This window comes from Pagrus pagrus (genome assembly GCF_965226575.1).
Source record: "Pagrus pagrus genome assembly, chromosome: 4".
Classification (NCBI taxonomy): domain Eukaryota; kingdom Metazoa; phylum Chordata; class Actinopteri; order Spariformes; family Sparidae; genus Pagrus; species Pagrus pagrus.
The window spans coordinates 20,923,326-20,937,262 of NC_140188.1; the positions used below are offsets into that span (position 1 = coordinate 20,923,326).

The 13,937-nt window shown below is 40.5% G+C and overlaps 1 protein-coding gene across 2 annotated transcripts; it reads left to right on the forward strand.

Moving 5' to 3' along the window:
* The first annotated feature begins 549 nt into the window (after positions 1 to 549).
* On the forward strand, positions 550 to 10,962 carry LOC311256724 (cholinesterase-like). Of its 2 annotated transcripts, none has more exons than XM_084351997.1 (10): positions 550 to 629; positions 1,666 to 1,974; positions 3,998 to 4,226; positions 5,103 to 5,235; positions 5,339 to 5,490; positions 6,737 to 6,920; positions 7,155 to 7,465; positions 8,937 to 9,146; positions 9,228 to 9,397; positions 10,056 to 10,962. In XM_084351997.1, the coding sequence occupies exons 2-10, from the start codon at positions 1,674 to 1,676 to the stop codon at positions 10,151 to 10,153; spliced, it is 1,788 nt and encodes a 595-aa protein (XP_084208123.1). In that variant the 5' UTR covers positions 550 to 629; positions 1,666 to 1,673; the 3' UTR covers positions 10,154 to 10,962. The 2 variants fall into 2 exon arrangements, with proteins under 2 accessions (XP_084208123.1, XP_084208124.1); XM_084351998.1 differs by lacking the exon at positions 550 to 629 and adding an exon at positions 1,090 to 1,131.
* The last annotated feature ends 2,975 nt before the right edge of the window (positions 10,963 to 13,937 follow it).

Sequence of the window (13,937 nt, forward strand, 5' to 3'; positions counted from 1 at the left end):
ACAGGCGAGGTAATGTTTAACCTGTAATTTAGTCTGGTCCTGTGGCTTCCCTATCCTGGAAGTAGCGACGGCTACCTAATGAAACACACTGTTACCTCGAGTGAACTTGTGGATTTCTCTGGAAACTTGGAAACATTTGGGATAATGTAAGTACACAACTAAACAAAATACATAAATAATGCCGGGGAGTTTGCAGACATTTTAACACAGAATTCCTACATATTATATCTTTAAAGAAAGCGAGAAAAAGATAGTGGATCAGTCCCTTTACCTGGATCTGCACCAAAAGTTAATGTTGATTATCAACATTGTCAGCATTATTATTATTATTGTTATTATTATTATTATTATTATTATTAGCTTTGGTACATGGTGTTGTCTAGTTAGAGTAAATTTGACGTATTATTATTATTATTATTATTATTAATTTTAATATTATTATTATTATTATTATTATTATTATTATTATTATCTGTGGGGTGTAGTAGTTGTAGTAGTTGTAGGCTATATGTGGGTGGCGGTCAGGGCCAGCCCAGCAGACGCTGGACAGAGAGAGTCTGTCCACGCCTTCTTCACCCCACGCTGTGTCCTCACCGCGTCCAGACAGACACACACTGCTAACTGACAAGGTAAGACGTCACTGTAAAGGCTTTTATTATAAATTACTATAAGTGGAGTCACTATCAGGACGCGTCCTTTTTTTTCAAGTCGTCTGTATTATGTGAGTGAGCGCGTCTCTCTCCAGTGGTTGCTGTCTCCAGCTGTGCGCGGCTTTCACTCTGGAAACGTGCCGTTTGCTCATTCTGTGTCTTTTGAGAGTAAAGCGCGCACGCAGTCACATGCGTATGCGTGTTCACTGACGGCCTCGGGGAAATGTTCTTTTTCCAAATATTTACGGATTAAAAGACGCTTTTAAAGTGACACACTTGCCGCGGGAATGACCCTCTCTCTCTCTCTCTCTCTCTCTCCCTCTCTCTCTCTCTCTCTCTCACTCACACACACTCATTCACACACACAGAGACAAACACACACACCCGCCGCTCTGAAGCATTGAGTTGTATTCTTTGAGGAACTGGAGCTTTATTGAATACAGAAAACCAGCTGGGACACCGCCGGATGTTTTACTGCGTGGTCCATATGGAAATGTTAAATATTTGTAAAAAATAAGTGTAACATTTTGCTGATCTGTGCTGTTGTCCGTGTCTCATATAGTCAAAAACGTCATGCTGGTGTTTTCCACCATACCCTGAATGCCCCTGGGTGTAATTATAAAGCACATACACTTGGACTATGCCTTGTAGCTGCAGCAAGAGCAAACCTAACACTGTTCCCTGGTCCTTGAACTCAGCTCCGTGACCCCAAAACAAAGGATATCAATTTGTACAAAACTTCATTCTTTTTAGACCGCAGCCTACACTGACTTGGGTCAAAATAAATATATTCATAGAAGTAAAACATAATTTAAAATACGGACTTCACGTATTTGCATCTTTATGTGGATAAAGGAAATTGAAGGCGTTAGCACCCGCAGTATATTGTCGTGGTTTGAAAATGCAAAACCTGTGAACAAAAGCACAACTATATTGATAGATATGAAATGTGATATTTCAATCTAATTGGCTACGTTATAATATCTTATTAATAACGTTTTGTGTGTCTCCCCAGGATTTTCAATGGCGGCAGTCTCTCCGTGCACACACCTGCTTCTTCTTTTTCTGTTGCCTCATTTCCTGACGGCATTACCTACCACCCATGATGACCTGTTAATCAACACTAAGAATGGGAAAGTTCAAGGGAAGATGCTTTCGGTGTTAGGCGGTGATGTCAGAGCGTTTCTTGGGATTCCTTATGCGAAACCACCGCTGCGGAAACTGAGATTCAGACCTCCAGAGCCAGTAGCGAATTGGCAAGGGGTGAGGGATGGCACCAAATTCCCAGACTCCTGCTACCAGATGCCGGATACAGTCTTCTCAGGTATGGATACATGTTTACGGGAATGGATACGATGGAACTGTAGCGTTGTGTACATGTACTGTGAATTGTTGTAGTGGGTGTTGTGAGTTATAACCCTGCCAAAGAAAGGTCAACATCAGCTATTACTTGATGATATACCCAGACGATATGGAGCCATTGAGGGGCCAATATAGTTGTACATTTTTTGTGCAAGCATGTTATTAGTATGTGCAAATAATCCATATATTCTGCACACAGATTCAGAATGTAAATCAGAAATACTTTATTGAAATAGGTACGTTACAGTAGCTCGAGAAGACAATAAGAAATAAGAAATAAGAAATTGTAGCCGGACAGCATTTCTTGCAAACTAAGCAAAAAAGGATTTACTAAAATGTGTGGTACAGTGTGCAGGTATATAAACATTGGCGCTCTTTTAATAGTAAGGAGAAGCCAAAATGTCGCAGTTCGAGCCGTCATCTCTTCCGAATGACTGTTTTTTCATCGGACTCTTCTCATGTGTTGAACTCTAAAAATCAGCTGATGAAATATGGAAAGAGGTGAAGCGTCCAACATCCACAGCCCTTTCAAATTATTTGTTCTGGGAAGCATATCTGGGGACTGGGTGAGGGGAAAAAAAGAATGTTACATGTTCTGGCTTTTAGTCCCTTTTTAAATAGTTCAAGCTCTGCTTCCCACGATCCAACTTGACAGTGTCTATTTGTTACACTGTCCCCATAGATACCCGAGCCCAACCCATGATAAATCTAATCACATCAGTGTAATATCATCAGACTTGTGGGGTTCTTTAGGGTCACAGTACTTCACATGACTGGTAGACTGATCTTCACAGTCGATGGACTGCACCTTTAAGTTGAAACTTAGTGGACTCGGAACAGAATGACATGCAGTTGAAACTGGTTTAGTGGATGACCAAAGTGTGACAAGGCACCAAAGGAGTCCATCCAAGTTCATGTCTGAATAAATTAAGACAATAAAAGGGGCACTATGTAGTTTTGAAGAAGAATTTCAAACTCTTAATAGTTACATTATTAATGAGTTAATGATACAAACTCAGAAATATTTATCTCTTCCATAAGTGAACAAACAAGCTGTTCTCAGAGAAAGATAAGGTTCCCAGAACACTGTTTGCAGCTAAAAGGTGGCAGGGTCTGCCACATATAAACAGAGTAAAACAGTATGAAACTGTGTTGTCCTTTAAGGTCAGTTTGTTTATTCGGTTTATTCAGTCATGAAAACAAAGACAGTTTATTCAATTAGTTTGTTCAGTCAATGAAGATCTTTCTCACCTGTTAAAATTTCTTCCCCAAAACAGTGCACCTTTAAAAGGCCACTGTACTAACTTTAGGTTAGGCATTGCATTGGAGCGATGGCAGTTATATAATACCCAGTCACACACACACACACACACACACACACACACACACACACACACGAACAAACAGCGATTGAATGATTTATTACAGTATCACCCGCAGTAGTAAAACTCAGATGTGACTGAAAAGAAACAAAAAAAAAAAATTGTGTGTCTGCTTATAAACATTCATAAGTGCACAATCCACACATTGAAATTGATACAATCTCCCACCCATGTAAAGAATCGAGGCTGGGGTCATGACAACATTTTAGCTATTTATAGACGCAGCCACCTGTCAGGGGTTGCTTGGAAGCCAGCTACAACCAGTGCCAGGCATTTGAACAGAGGAACTGCCCAAATGCCCTCTCCAAATATAGATGTGACTAGAGTGAATAGAAATGGACAGAATATTTAAGACTGCTGTTTCTGCTTTGGACAAAGCAGTGCTCATTAAGAGGAAAACAAGTCAGGGTAATTTATTTTTTACTGCCTCTGTAACTGTTTAACTCCACATATTGCTTGCAATTAAGGGTCATAATAAAGCTGAACAGAGATCACACTCTAAAGATATGAAGGAACAGAGATAAGGCTATCTTTTAATTGCTCGACAGCAGTCACAATCAGTCTCTAATCTCTGACAGTGATTCATGTGATCATTCTTCCCAGGGTTCAAAGGTGCAGAGATGTGGAACCCAAACACTCCTCTGAGTGAGGACTGTCTGTACCTAAATGTCTGGTCCCCACGTTTCAATAAAACCCAGGGCTCGGCACTGGCTCCTGTCCTCGTCTGGATCTATGGAGGCGGGTTCAGTGTAGGGACGTCCTCTCTGGACATTTATGATGGTCGCTTCTTGAGTAAATCTGAAGGTGCTGTTGTGGTATCGATGAATTACAGGTAAGAACTGAAGTATAGTGAATAGAAAAAAAAAGTGATGAAGTCCTTACTGTATGGAACTGGAAACTATTTGACAATGAGGCGAAAATCTCAGAGCAGGTTTTATTTCTTTCTTCACTGGATTCTCAACCGAATCGCCTGAATAAACGTTGGCAATGTACATTTTCTGCATCCCATGGATATGCTGAAACTAGATCATTTATGTTGCAACTTTTTCTTTTCCTCTTTTGAGAATGCTGTGCTTATGTTCTGGTTAGGTTTAGGCAAAAAAACATAAAAACAAACACTTGGCTAGGGTGAGGAAAAAAAAAAGTATTTTGCCTTAAAATAATTGATTTGGTTGCCACAAACAAGGCTGGAGACCTACCGTCAAAAAATATCTGGTTTACGTCACCACAAACACGGCTAAAAATTGTCCTGAGGTCTCCTAAATATCCAATGGTTTCACACTTACAAATGTTGAAACACAGTCTTGAACTGCGGTCACTGGCTTGGCAGCTTTCTTGTTTGTAACTCCGCCGCCATCACGGTATGAAAGTCATGTCATAAACACAATGTAAATGTGATATGACACATTTTGTGGAAGTATGGCATGTAGCCTATGACACATACACATTTGAAGGTATCTGTGGTTTGCAGAAATATTAACTGCCAACATTTTATCTTTGCCCACAGTGGAAGTTGCATTAGGTCATCAGATACTCATAGTGGGTTTGTGTGCATAAAGCAGAGAAAAGGAATTTGTAAACAGTAAAGACATACTACCACTATGTGCAAACTTCTCCTTACTGATTCAGATTACTGCTGATTCCATAGGTAAATGTTGAATCCATCTCCAGTTAAATGCTTTCAACGTCTCTGCTCATCCAATGACAGACTCGGACCTTTGGGTTTCCTGTCACTTCCTGACAACAAGAACGTCCAGGGCAATGCAGGCCTGTTCGATCAGCGCTTAGCCCTCCAATGGGTAGCCAACAATATCGCCGCTTTTGGAGGCGATCCTTCACAGGTAAAATGTTTTTCTACCCTAAATTAGACAACATGATTTGTTTCGATTGTCCAAACAAACAATAAAACAACCTGCTGGGCTTGTGATATGCTGTCTTTCCCAGGTGACTCTGTTTGGGGAAAGTGCTGGATCAGCATCTGTGGGCTTCCACCTGCTCTCCCGAGGCAGTCATGGTCTTTTTCAAAGGGCTGTGATGCAGAGTGGCTCTCCTAATGCACCCTGGGCCACAATATGCCAGGCTGAGGCCTGGCGCAGGTAGGGTGCATTAATCCCGTCACTAATTTTTTGGATTTGTTTAGGCTTCCTCTGACACTCATGTGATATGTTGGGACACACTTGTTTTTATTGCCTCATACACTGTTGTCAGCTGCAATATTAAATGAATAGAATAAATGATCAGTCATGATCAGGTGGCGTTCATGCGCATAAAATGTCACAAATGAGGACTCAAAGGGTATAAATATTAAACATCTTTCTATTCAGAACAGGGTGTATCAGATACATCAGATTACATTTAATGAGACCGTCATTTTTGGACAAGTCATATTTTTTCTTATTCAAATAGTATAAAGGTATGTAGTATACATGTGGTTCCGTGCAGAGGTAGGTTTTATGCAGGAATATGGTTATTTGAGTGGTGAATTTACATTTTGCCAACAGGTAAGTGCAAGTACAAAGTAAAAAGACTATTAGGTTCAAAGAGAGCTTTAGCAACGTCAGACATGTGGACTTTTCATGCAGAGAGCGCGACTCATTTTGACCAAAACAAAAGTAAAAGACAGAATTTATTTTTTTTCTTTCTTTTCAAAAATGATTGTGGCAATTAAGACCTCATTAATTCATATTTCAGACTAATGAATGACTTTTTTGGCTAAGATTATAGAATTAAATCTCAGACATCTACGACCTATTAGGACCTGCAGATACCCGGAAACAGTGTCACATAACATAAATCATGTCCTGGTAAATTTAAAGTTCATGGATGTGTTGTGGAAATGTGTCTTATTTGTGAGATATCTGAAATAAGCTTGTAAGAAATACCAGTTGTCTTTAAAGGATTTTATTCTTTATAAAGAAAGTTCAAGTGGCATGCGGTCTGCAGAAAGAAGAACAAGATGAGACGGTAGAGAGAGAGGAGTGCCCTGTGTGTGTCCTTATCATGTCTGTACCAGGTTCCGTTCCAATAACAAGAAGCACATAATAATAACAATCTCTCTTTGTGCAGACAGTACAAACATTCAAGGATGTGGGAAGAACATAGAAGGCAATGTAAAACATAATAATGATATAAGAGTTAAATCATTTCTCATTCAAGAGTCTTAATATAATTTTCCATTACAGATGTACACACATGCAGCTTGATCAAACATTCTCAGTGTATCTTTGTCTTATCGGTTCTTTTAACTAAAACCACCTCCCCATCCTCCCCTTGCTCTCCCATTCTCAACTGTCATACCTTCTGCCACTTACTGTACTGCACCCTCTGTACGTCAACATCCAGGTCCACGATGCTGGCAACGCTACTGGGCTGCAAATCTAATCCAGCTAAGCTGGAAGAGTGTCTGCAGCAGGCTGATCCAGGGAAAATCACCTCGATGCAATATGAAGTTAACATGCAGCCTAAAATCTTAGCCCTAACCTTTGTCCCTACCGTTGACGGAGTCTTCCTAACAGATACTGTCGAGGTAGGTTTACAGTATGTGTGTGTTTCTGTGTGAGAGTGGCTGGTTGTCATTAGGTGTGAATGTTTCTGTTATTATTTAATTACCACATTAAATGTTAATGTTATTTGGATCATAACGGAAATGTTGCAGTAACATCTAGCACTTTTCAACATTTAAGTATCAGTTTTATTTAAATCCTTTATTTGAAAACGTCTTGCGTCACAAACACCAAACCATTTTTGTTTCCCCCTGCAGGAGCTGCTGAGTGCCGGTAACCTCCCAAAGAAAGAGCTGCTGATAGGATTAAACCAGGATGAAGGGACCTACTTCCTAATGTATGGAGTACCTGGATTTAGCATCACTGGTCAGAGTCTCATCAACAGGAATGACTTCCTGACTGGAGTGGGCCTAACAATGGCAGATGCAAATGAAGTCACAAAAGAAGCAGCCATTTTCCAGTACACTGATTGGACGGATGAGTACAACAGGACGTGGTACCGTGACTCGCTGGGCGCTTTGGTTGGAGACCAACTGTTTGTTTGTCCAGTGCTAGAGTTCGCCGACAGGTAAAGGGAACTAAAAGGTATCGGTTATGGTCGTAAAGTAAAGGATACATTTAATCTCTGCCCTGGCATTCAGACTGATAATGCAAAGGGCTGTGTTGGTGGGCTCAAGTAGTTCTCAATCACCAGAAGTGGCAGGACCAGAGCTAGTAGGATTAAAAAGCACTGCCACGACCTCAGCAATAGACTATTCCAGCTTCTGTAGCCCCAGGTCCAACACTGAGACAGGAGGAGAGAAGAAAAATCTCTCCTCAGGCCACCTGGATGGTAAACTGACTCTGACCTCTGTATACCCTCAGCCCTGTCTGGCACATGTTCTGCAGGGAATCCTTTGCACTGCCCCACACATACCATATTTATACATACGTATACTGTATGTACATTTTACTTTTTAAACATATTGTATATATATATATATATATATATTTCAAGTAATTTTTAGACTAATCTCTCACAAGGGTTGACTTAGGAGGAAATCACATTGCTTTTCACTACATATATTACTACACAAACGACAAATCTTGATGTATATGAGATGTCTAATATAGTCAACGAAGGCCAGCTTGAGTAATCCATGACTTTTAAGGTTTATCAGGTGCCAGATATGCTGTCAATCATTTTATGTTTCGTCAGGATGAGTCAGGCCATGCCATTTTCATAAACCACTGCATCTTTTTAGACGAGGGAATACAGCGTTTCAACATTTGTAGGCGCAACACCACTGGACACTTTTAACGGTACCTAGGACAATTTACAACCGTGTTTGTAGCAAAAAAAAAAAAAAAGAAAGAAGAGAAACAAGAAAGGAAAAAAAGGAAAAAAATAGATAGAAAGAAAACCATTTTTTGCTGGAAAGTCAGGACGTCTCTGGCTGTGTTTTTTTGTGACCAAAAAAGTTATTTCAAGCCAAAACGTGATCTTTTCCTGACACTAACCACATGTTTTTTGTGAATAAAATAACCAAATTATAGCAAAGCCTAGTCACAACATAAAATAAATAAATGACCCTAAAGAAAAGTCAAGCTTCAACTTAAAGAAAAGTAAAGTGTCAATATATCAGTGGTTTGCAGAAACTGCTAATATTTATTGAGGCAAATGGGTTCGTGCAAGGAACAGTATGCATATGCAAGGAGTGCTGCTTGTTTATGGAAAATGGTGTCCCCAACGCAGAGGCTTACAGGATAGGTTGCATCGTGGCGCTGCTAAAATTGAGCTATCTCTTTGTTGCTGTATGACCCTGCACTTTTGTTTGGCACCCTTGCTGTGTCGGTGCAGTACTGCTGTTCAAATGAATGAGGGGGTTGCTATTTCTCATGCAGTGCGGCTGTCTTTCTGAATGCAGCCTTACGGTCCAATCCAACTGATGTTTTGGGTCTCTGATATCCTACATAATCAGTTCCCATTTATTGTGGTTGTTTGGTATGTTTGTATCTTATTAATCTGACTCAGTTCAATTTTGACATTTTTTCCCCAGGTACTCACGACAGGGTGGCAAGACCTTCCTTTACTTGTTTGACCACCGGTCATCCGTCAACCCTTGGCCAGCATGGCTGGGCGTTATGCACGGCTATGAGATAGAATTCGTCTTCGGGATGCCGCTGGATGCTTCCCTGGGATACACAAAGAATGAAGTAAACATGACCAAGAAGATCATGAAACACTGGGCCAACTTTGCTCGCACAGGGTACGCATTGTCAGAGAGACAATCAGCCATTCAAAGCTGTGTGAGGACCCTCATGATACTGACAAATTGTCTTTATTTTAGGTATCCAGGCATTGATGGTGCTAAATGGCCAATATTCATCCATGAACATCAGGAATACGTATATGCGTACGTCACTCTGAACTACAACCCTCCACAGCAAAAGACAATGATGCGCGCTAAAGAGTGTCACCTCTGGAGCAAATTATTACCAAAAATACAGAAAGTCTCAGGTGAGACACACACACACACACACACACACACACACACACACACATCTATCTGCCTCACACATATTCTCAGACACACACACACACACACACACACACGTGCTTTCACACATACTCAGGACTCTTTATAGTTATCTAGAGTAGGAGGTATTGCGTCAGGCACTGCCAGGGAGGCGATTTGCCGTGTTTAGCCTGTGGAGGAGATTTGTATACTGGCTTGCTCCTCCTCTGCTTCAGCGCCTTTCTGGAGGTCTGAGTGGGAGGAGAGGAGGGTCAGTCATCACTTTACTGAACACTGATCACACACAGAGTGAATAATACTTATACACCTCTCCACTGAAGTCATTATTTGCACTCTCTTACACATACACACACCCTGCACTGCACCTCTGCACATGTAGAATTTGGGGAATTTGTCACCATCTTCATCCAGAATGACTCTTCCTCCGTTATCCAAAGGACACAATGTAACATTTATGTCCACTAGAGCTGTTTAAAGTAAGACTGGTCCTCCAAAATATATTTCGTTTTTAGATAAATGTTTTGGAGAGTGACGGATACAAAAATTAGATATATTTAACTAACGTATATGTAAATATATGCACAAAACAGCTGACATCCTTTGGTGAAATAGTCTCTCTGTCTTCCTCTTTCTCCACAGATGATCTGAAGGTTTGTAATACGGCAAATGGGATAATACCCCCCTCTAACTATGTGTTCCTCCTCATTTTGTTGGCAATAACCTTAATCTACTGCTAGAGTGAAGTGACCTGCCTGGGCTGGGCTGTTCATACAGCCATATACAACAGTTTACATTAAAAAGTGGAAAGCAAGAATGAACAAAACTCAGTCTTTGTAAACATTGTATGTATGTATTTGTATTTTCCCTTTGTTGTAACTGTTTCTACAATAACCAGCTCTGCGGGAGCAGTATTTTAGGATACGTAATTCAAACTGTCGTAATGGAATGAGCAAAACTCTTTGTTTTTCTTTGCAAGTGCCGGTATTGTACAATGCACAATAACCAATAATGGCTTCTGTTATGAAAAAAGGGAATTTTAATTTCTGCTTCCTAGTTAAATGTGCAGTAAGCAATTACGCAGACTCCCAGGTCCGTCTCTGGGTCGTCACAAAACCCAAAGCGTGACTATATGATGGCCTGTGAATGAGACTTAACAACCAGCTCTCGTATCGTTAATGTTCAGCTACATATTTCTTTTTTTTTCCTTTTTTTGTCTTTCTTTCAAATGTATGTATTGAATAAATGGTGCCTACAGTAAATGCAGCTGATCAGAAGTGCACTTGTATCGCAAAAATCTGAAATTACTTTGTGAATATAATGCAGCGACTCCAAGCAGATGTTGGAATTTTACTTACACGAATTAAATTTCAACCTGCAGAAGATGCATTATTTCCTGAGCTGAGGAGTAAGGCTGGCAGAAGAATAATTTTAGTTTTGCTCATCGATGAGACCACTTCATCAAAAATACAGGAATCAGGAATGCCCTGGATTTGTATTGATGCATTGTCTATTTGCCATACTACGATCATTAAAGATAAAATATTGAAGATAATGTTTGGGGTATTCTTTCAATCAATTAGGATATATGTATGCATTAGGCTGACTGACTTTAGGTTGTCTGATAGACACTCACACATGTGCTTCCAGCAACCACGATATCACTTGTTCCTGCTGTAGTACATGGACATATTTCTAGGCAATCTCATTGTTGCCATTAGTCCTTGTTGAATGACATTTATTCTTGTCATCGGAAGTGTTCCACAGTTTAGCATACTGCGTTATTGTTCCTCGTTCTGTCACTGATGACAGTAATGTGATAATAAACAGTGTCGCCGAGCAAAGGTCACGGTGCTGATACAAAAAGCTAATGAGATGTTGGAGAGAATTGAACTGCTTTGGTTGAATGACCTTGAACTCGATTTAAAATCCTCTGGTGCAAAAATAATTCCTTTGTTTAAGCATCCGGTACAAAGTGTGTGAGTACAGGTTTTGTTTTTGTTTCTTTAAGTTGCAAAGACCTTTGATATGACTCCAACATGTTATCCACCTTTACGTGTGACAATTTGTGATTTTTTTTTTTCCTGTTAAAATGAACCTGTTGGTGCTAAATGCCAAGCAATTTAGTTTTGTCATAATCTGTTTGGATCTCTATCACACATACACATGCATACAAACTCGCACACAATAACTCCAACGCTTTTCTACTTGACCTTTTGAAGCGACTGATGTAGAATGACTCCGGAGCACTGCTTAGAGGATGTGGTGTAACTGCCTGCGTCTGACACTGTCAAAGGAAAGGGTGGAAAGTGAGACACATACTGAGAGCTGGAAAGTTGTGGATGGAGTCTATTTGGCAAAGGTGGTCCTCTTGAGACATGACCGTTGGCATTAACAGTGACATCACCGCACACTCCTCTGTGAAAACGTTTTGGTATTTTCCAAAGAGAATCACATTGTCTTCAATGTGCCTCATCCATAATGGATGAAGAAAAAAAAAGAAGACAGCGAGGTAGAGAGAGGGCGAGAGAGAGTGAGGGAAGGAGAAGACTACAAAGACTAAAAAGACGAAGCAAAGGGGATCTTTGTAAATGATTATGAAGAAGTCTTTGAAGGTACAGTACAGGAGCTTCATTTCATCCTTGACTGAGAATCCTCACTATGTTAAGTCAAGGTGATGCTCCTTCCTTGTTATGACCACAGGGATCAGGAAAAGCTAGCTGAAAATGAACAAAAAAGATAGTCAGCGGTGTGACCTTCTTCACCGCCCCTCGAGTGGGAATGAAACTGTGGGACAGCAGGGTTTTTGCCCTTGGCTGCAGCTGTTCTGTATTTTGGTGGCTCGCCGTGTGCCGCAGTAGGCGGACAGGTGCGATAAGTGGGGTGGCAATAATGTGGCCACAGGAGTTTTTGTCTTACAGACCTCTTCAAAATCTTTAAAAAAAAGAAATGCATTTATCGCATTCTATACATAGAGCAGTGGACACACAGAAAAGAAACAGTTTTACTCCCAGCACTGCAGCTCAGGTGGTGGAGCAGGTCAGCCATTAACTGCTGAGTGTTGGATCGTTCAATATGTCAGAGTGTTCTCGAGCAGGACAAATAATCTCATATTGCTCGATGGCCGGCACTACATTTGTGTGTGAACACATAAATGAAGGTCATTGAATGTCCGTCGTTATTCTTAGGTATGAAAGTATACAGTATATACTGTAAGTGCACTCACTTTACCACAATGGCAGACGTATTTGATTCTTTTTGAACTCTAAAATCCTGTGAGATGATTCATTGACATGTGAATCATGAGTGTTGATTCAACAGCGCACTATAGATATTTTTGTTCTTATATCTTTTACAGTTTCTATGAGACATCAAACGATCCAGTCATGTAGCAAAAATGTAGGCTCAGAGCAAATATAATAAAACACCAATGTAAGCTAAACCCTAGAGAGAGCCGGTTAGCCCTCCAAGCCTGTGATGTTGCTGATGTTCTTCAGAAAGAGAACATAGAGTACAGGTGCCAAACAGAACTAAAAATCCATCAACAAGACTATTCTAAGAGTCTTCAGCCATGTTAGCATCTCTGTGAGGATGTACTTCTAGGCATAGTGGTGCTTTTAGCTAAATGCCAGCAATTCCAATGGCAATGCGATCATGCTGATGTAAAACAGTTATAATATTTACAGGAGTCCATCAGCTTGTGTATTAGCATCAAACGTACAAAGATAAATGAGGCGTCTCCACCTCCATCTATACTGTACAAAAGTTAGCATGCTTCCATTTTTTTTTAACTCATAGTAAAGCTGGGGCTGATGGGAGTGTCAATACTTGCAGGTGTTTGATCATAAAAGGGCCATTTTTGACCAGATGATACCATTGTTGCGGTCCCTATGTGATTAAAGTGATGTTTATGGTGCTAAATGGTGTTATGATGCATTCCATTTGAACCGGGAAGTCAGAATTTTGAGGTTCCCTTGGGAAATTTCAACTGGATCGCCCCCTGAGGGCAGTTCTCTGACTTTGAAAGTCGACCATACCTTTCCAAACCCAACCTCAAAATCCAAGATAGCTGCCCCGATTATCAAGAGTTGTGAACTCTTTAGACTTTTTATTGGCACCTCTGTCTTATTTATGACTCATTAAATTAGTCATATACACAGCACTGTTCAACTTTTATCTGTGGACATGTTGCTTAGCTTTACTTCATTTTTTTCCCCCTCCATTTAAGCTCTTCAGCCCTAGTATCATTACACTTGAGAGAACTACAGTTTCATCACCAAATTATCCACACGTGGTATTTTTTGAAGGACGGACAGCTGCTTCACAGGAGGTTAGTTGTTTTGACTGATGTCAGTGCCACAGTTTAGCTCTCAGACAAGACACTTTGACAGATGTAACGGGTGAGCTGTGATTAATGCGCATGACAGTGACAGCTTCATTAATTAGGAGGACAACACCTCCCACTGCGTGTCATGTGAAATTACTATTACCAATCCCCAGGCATATAAGGCAGGACACATTGTC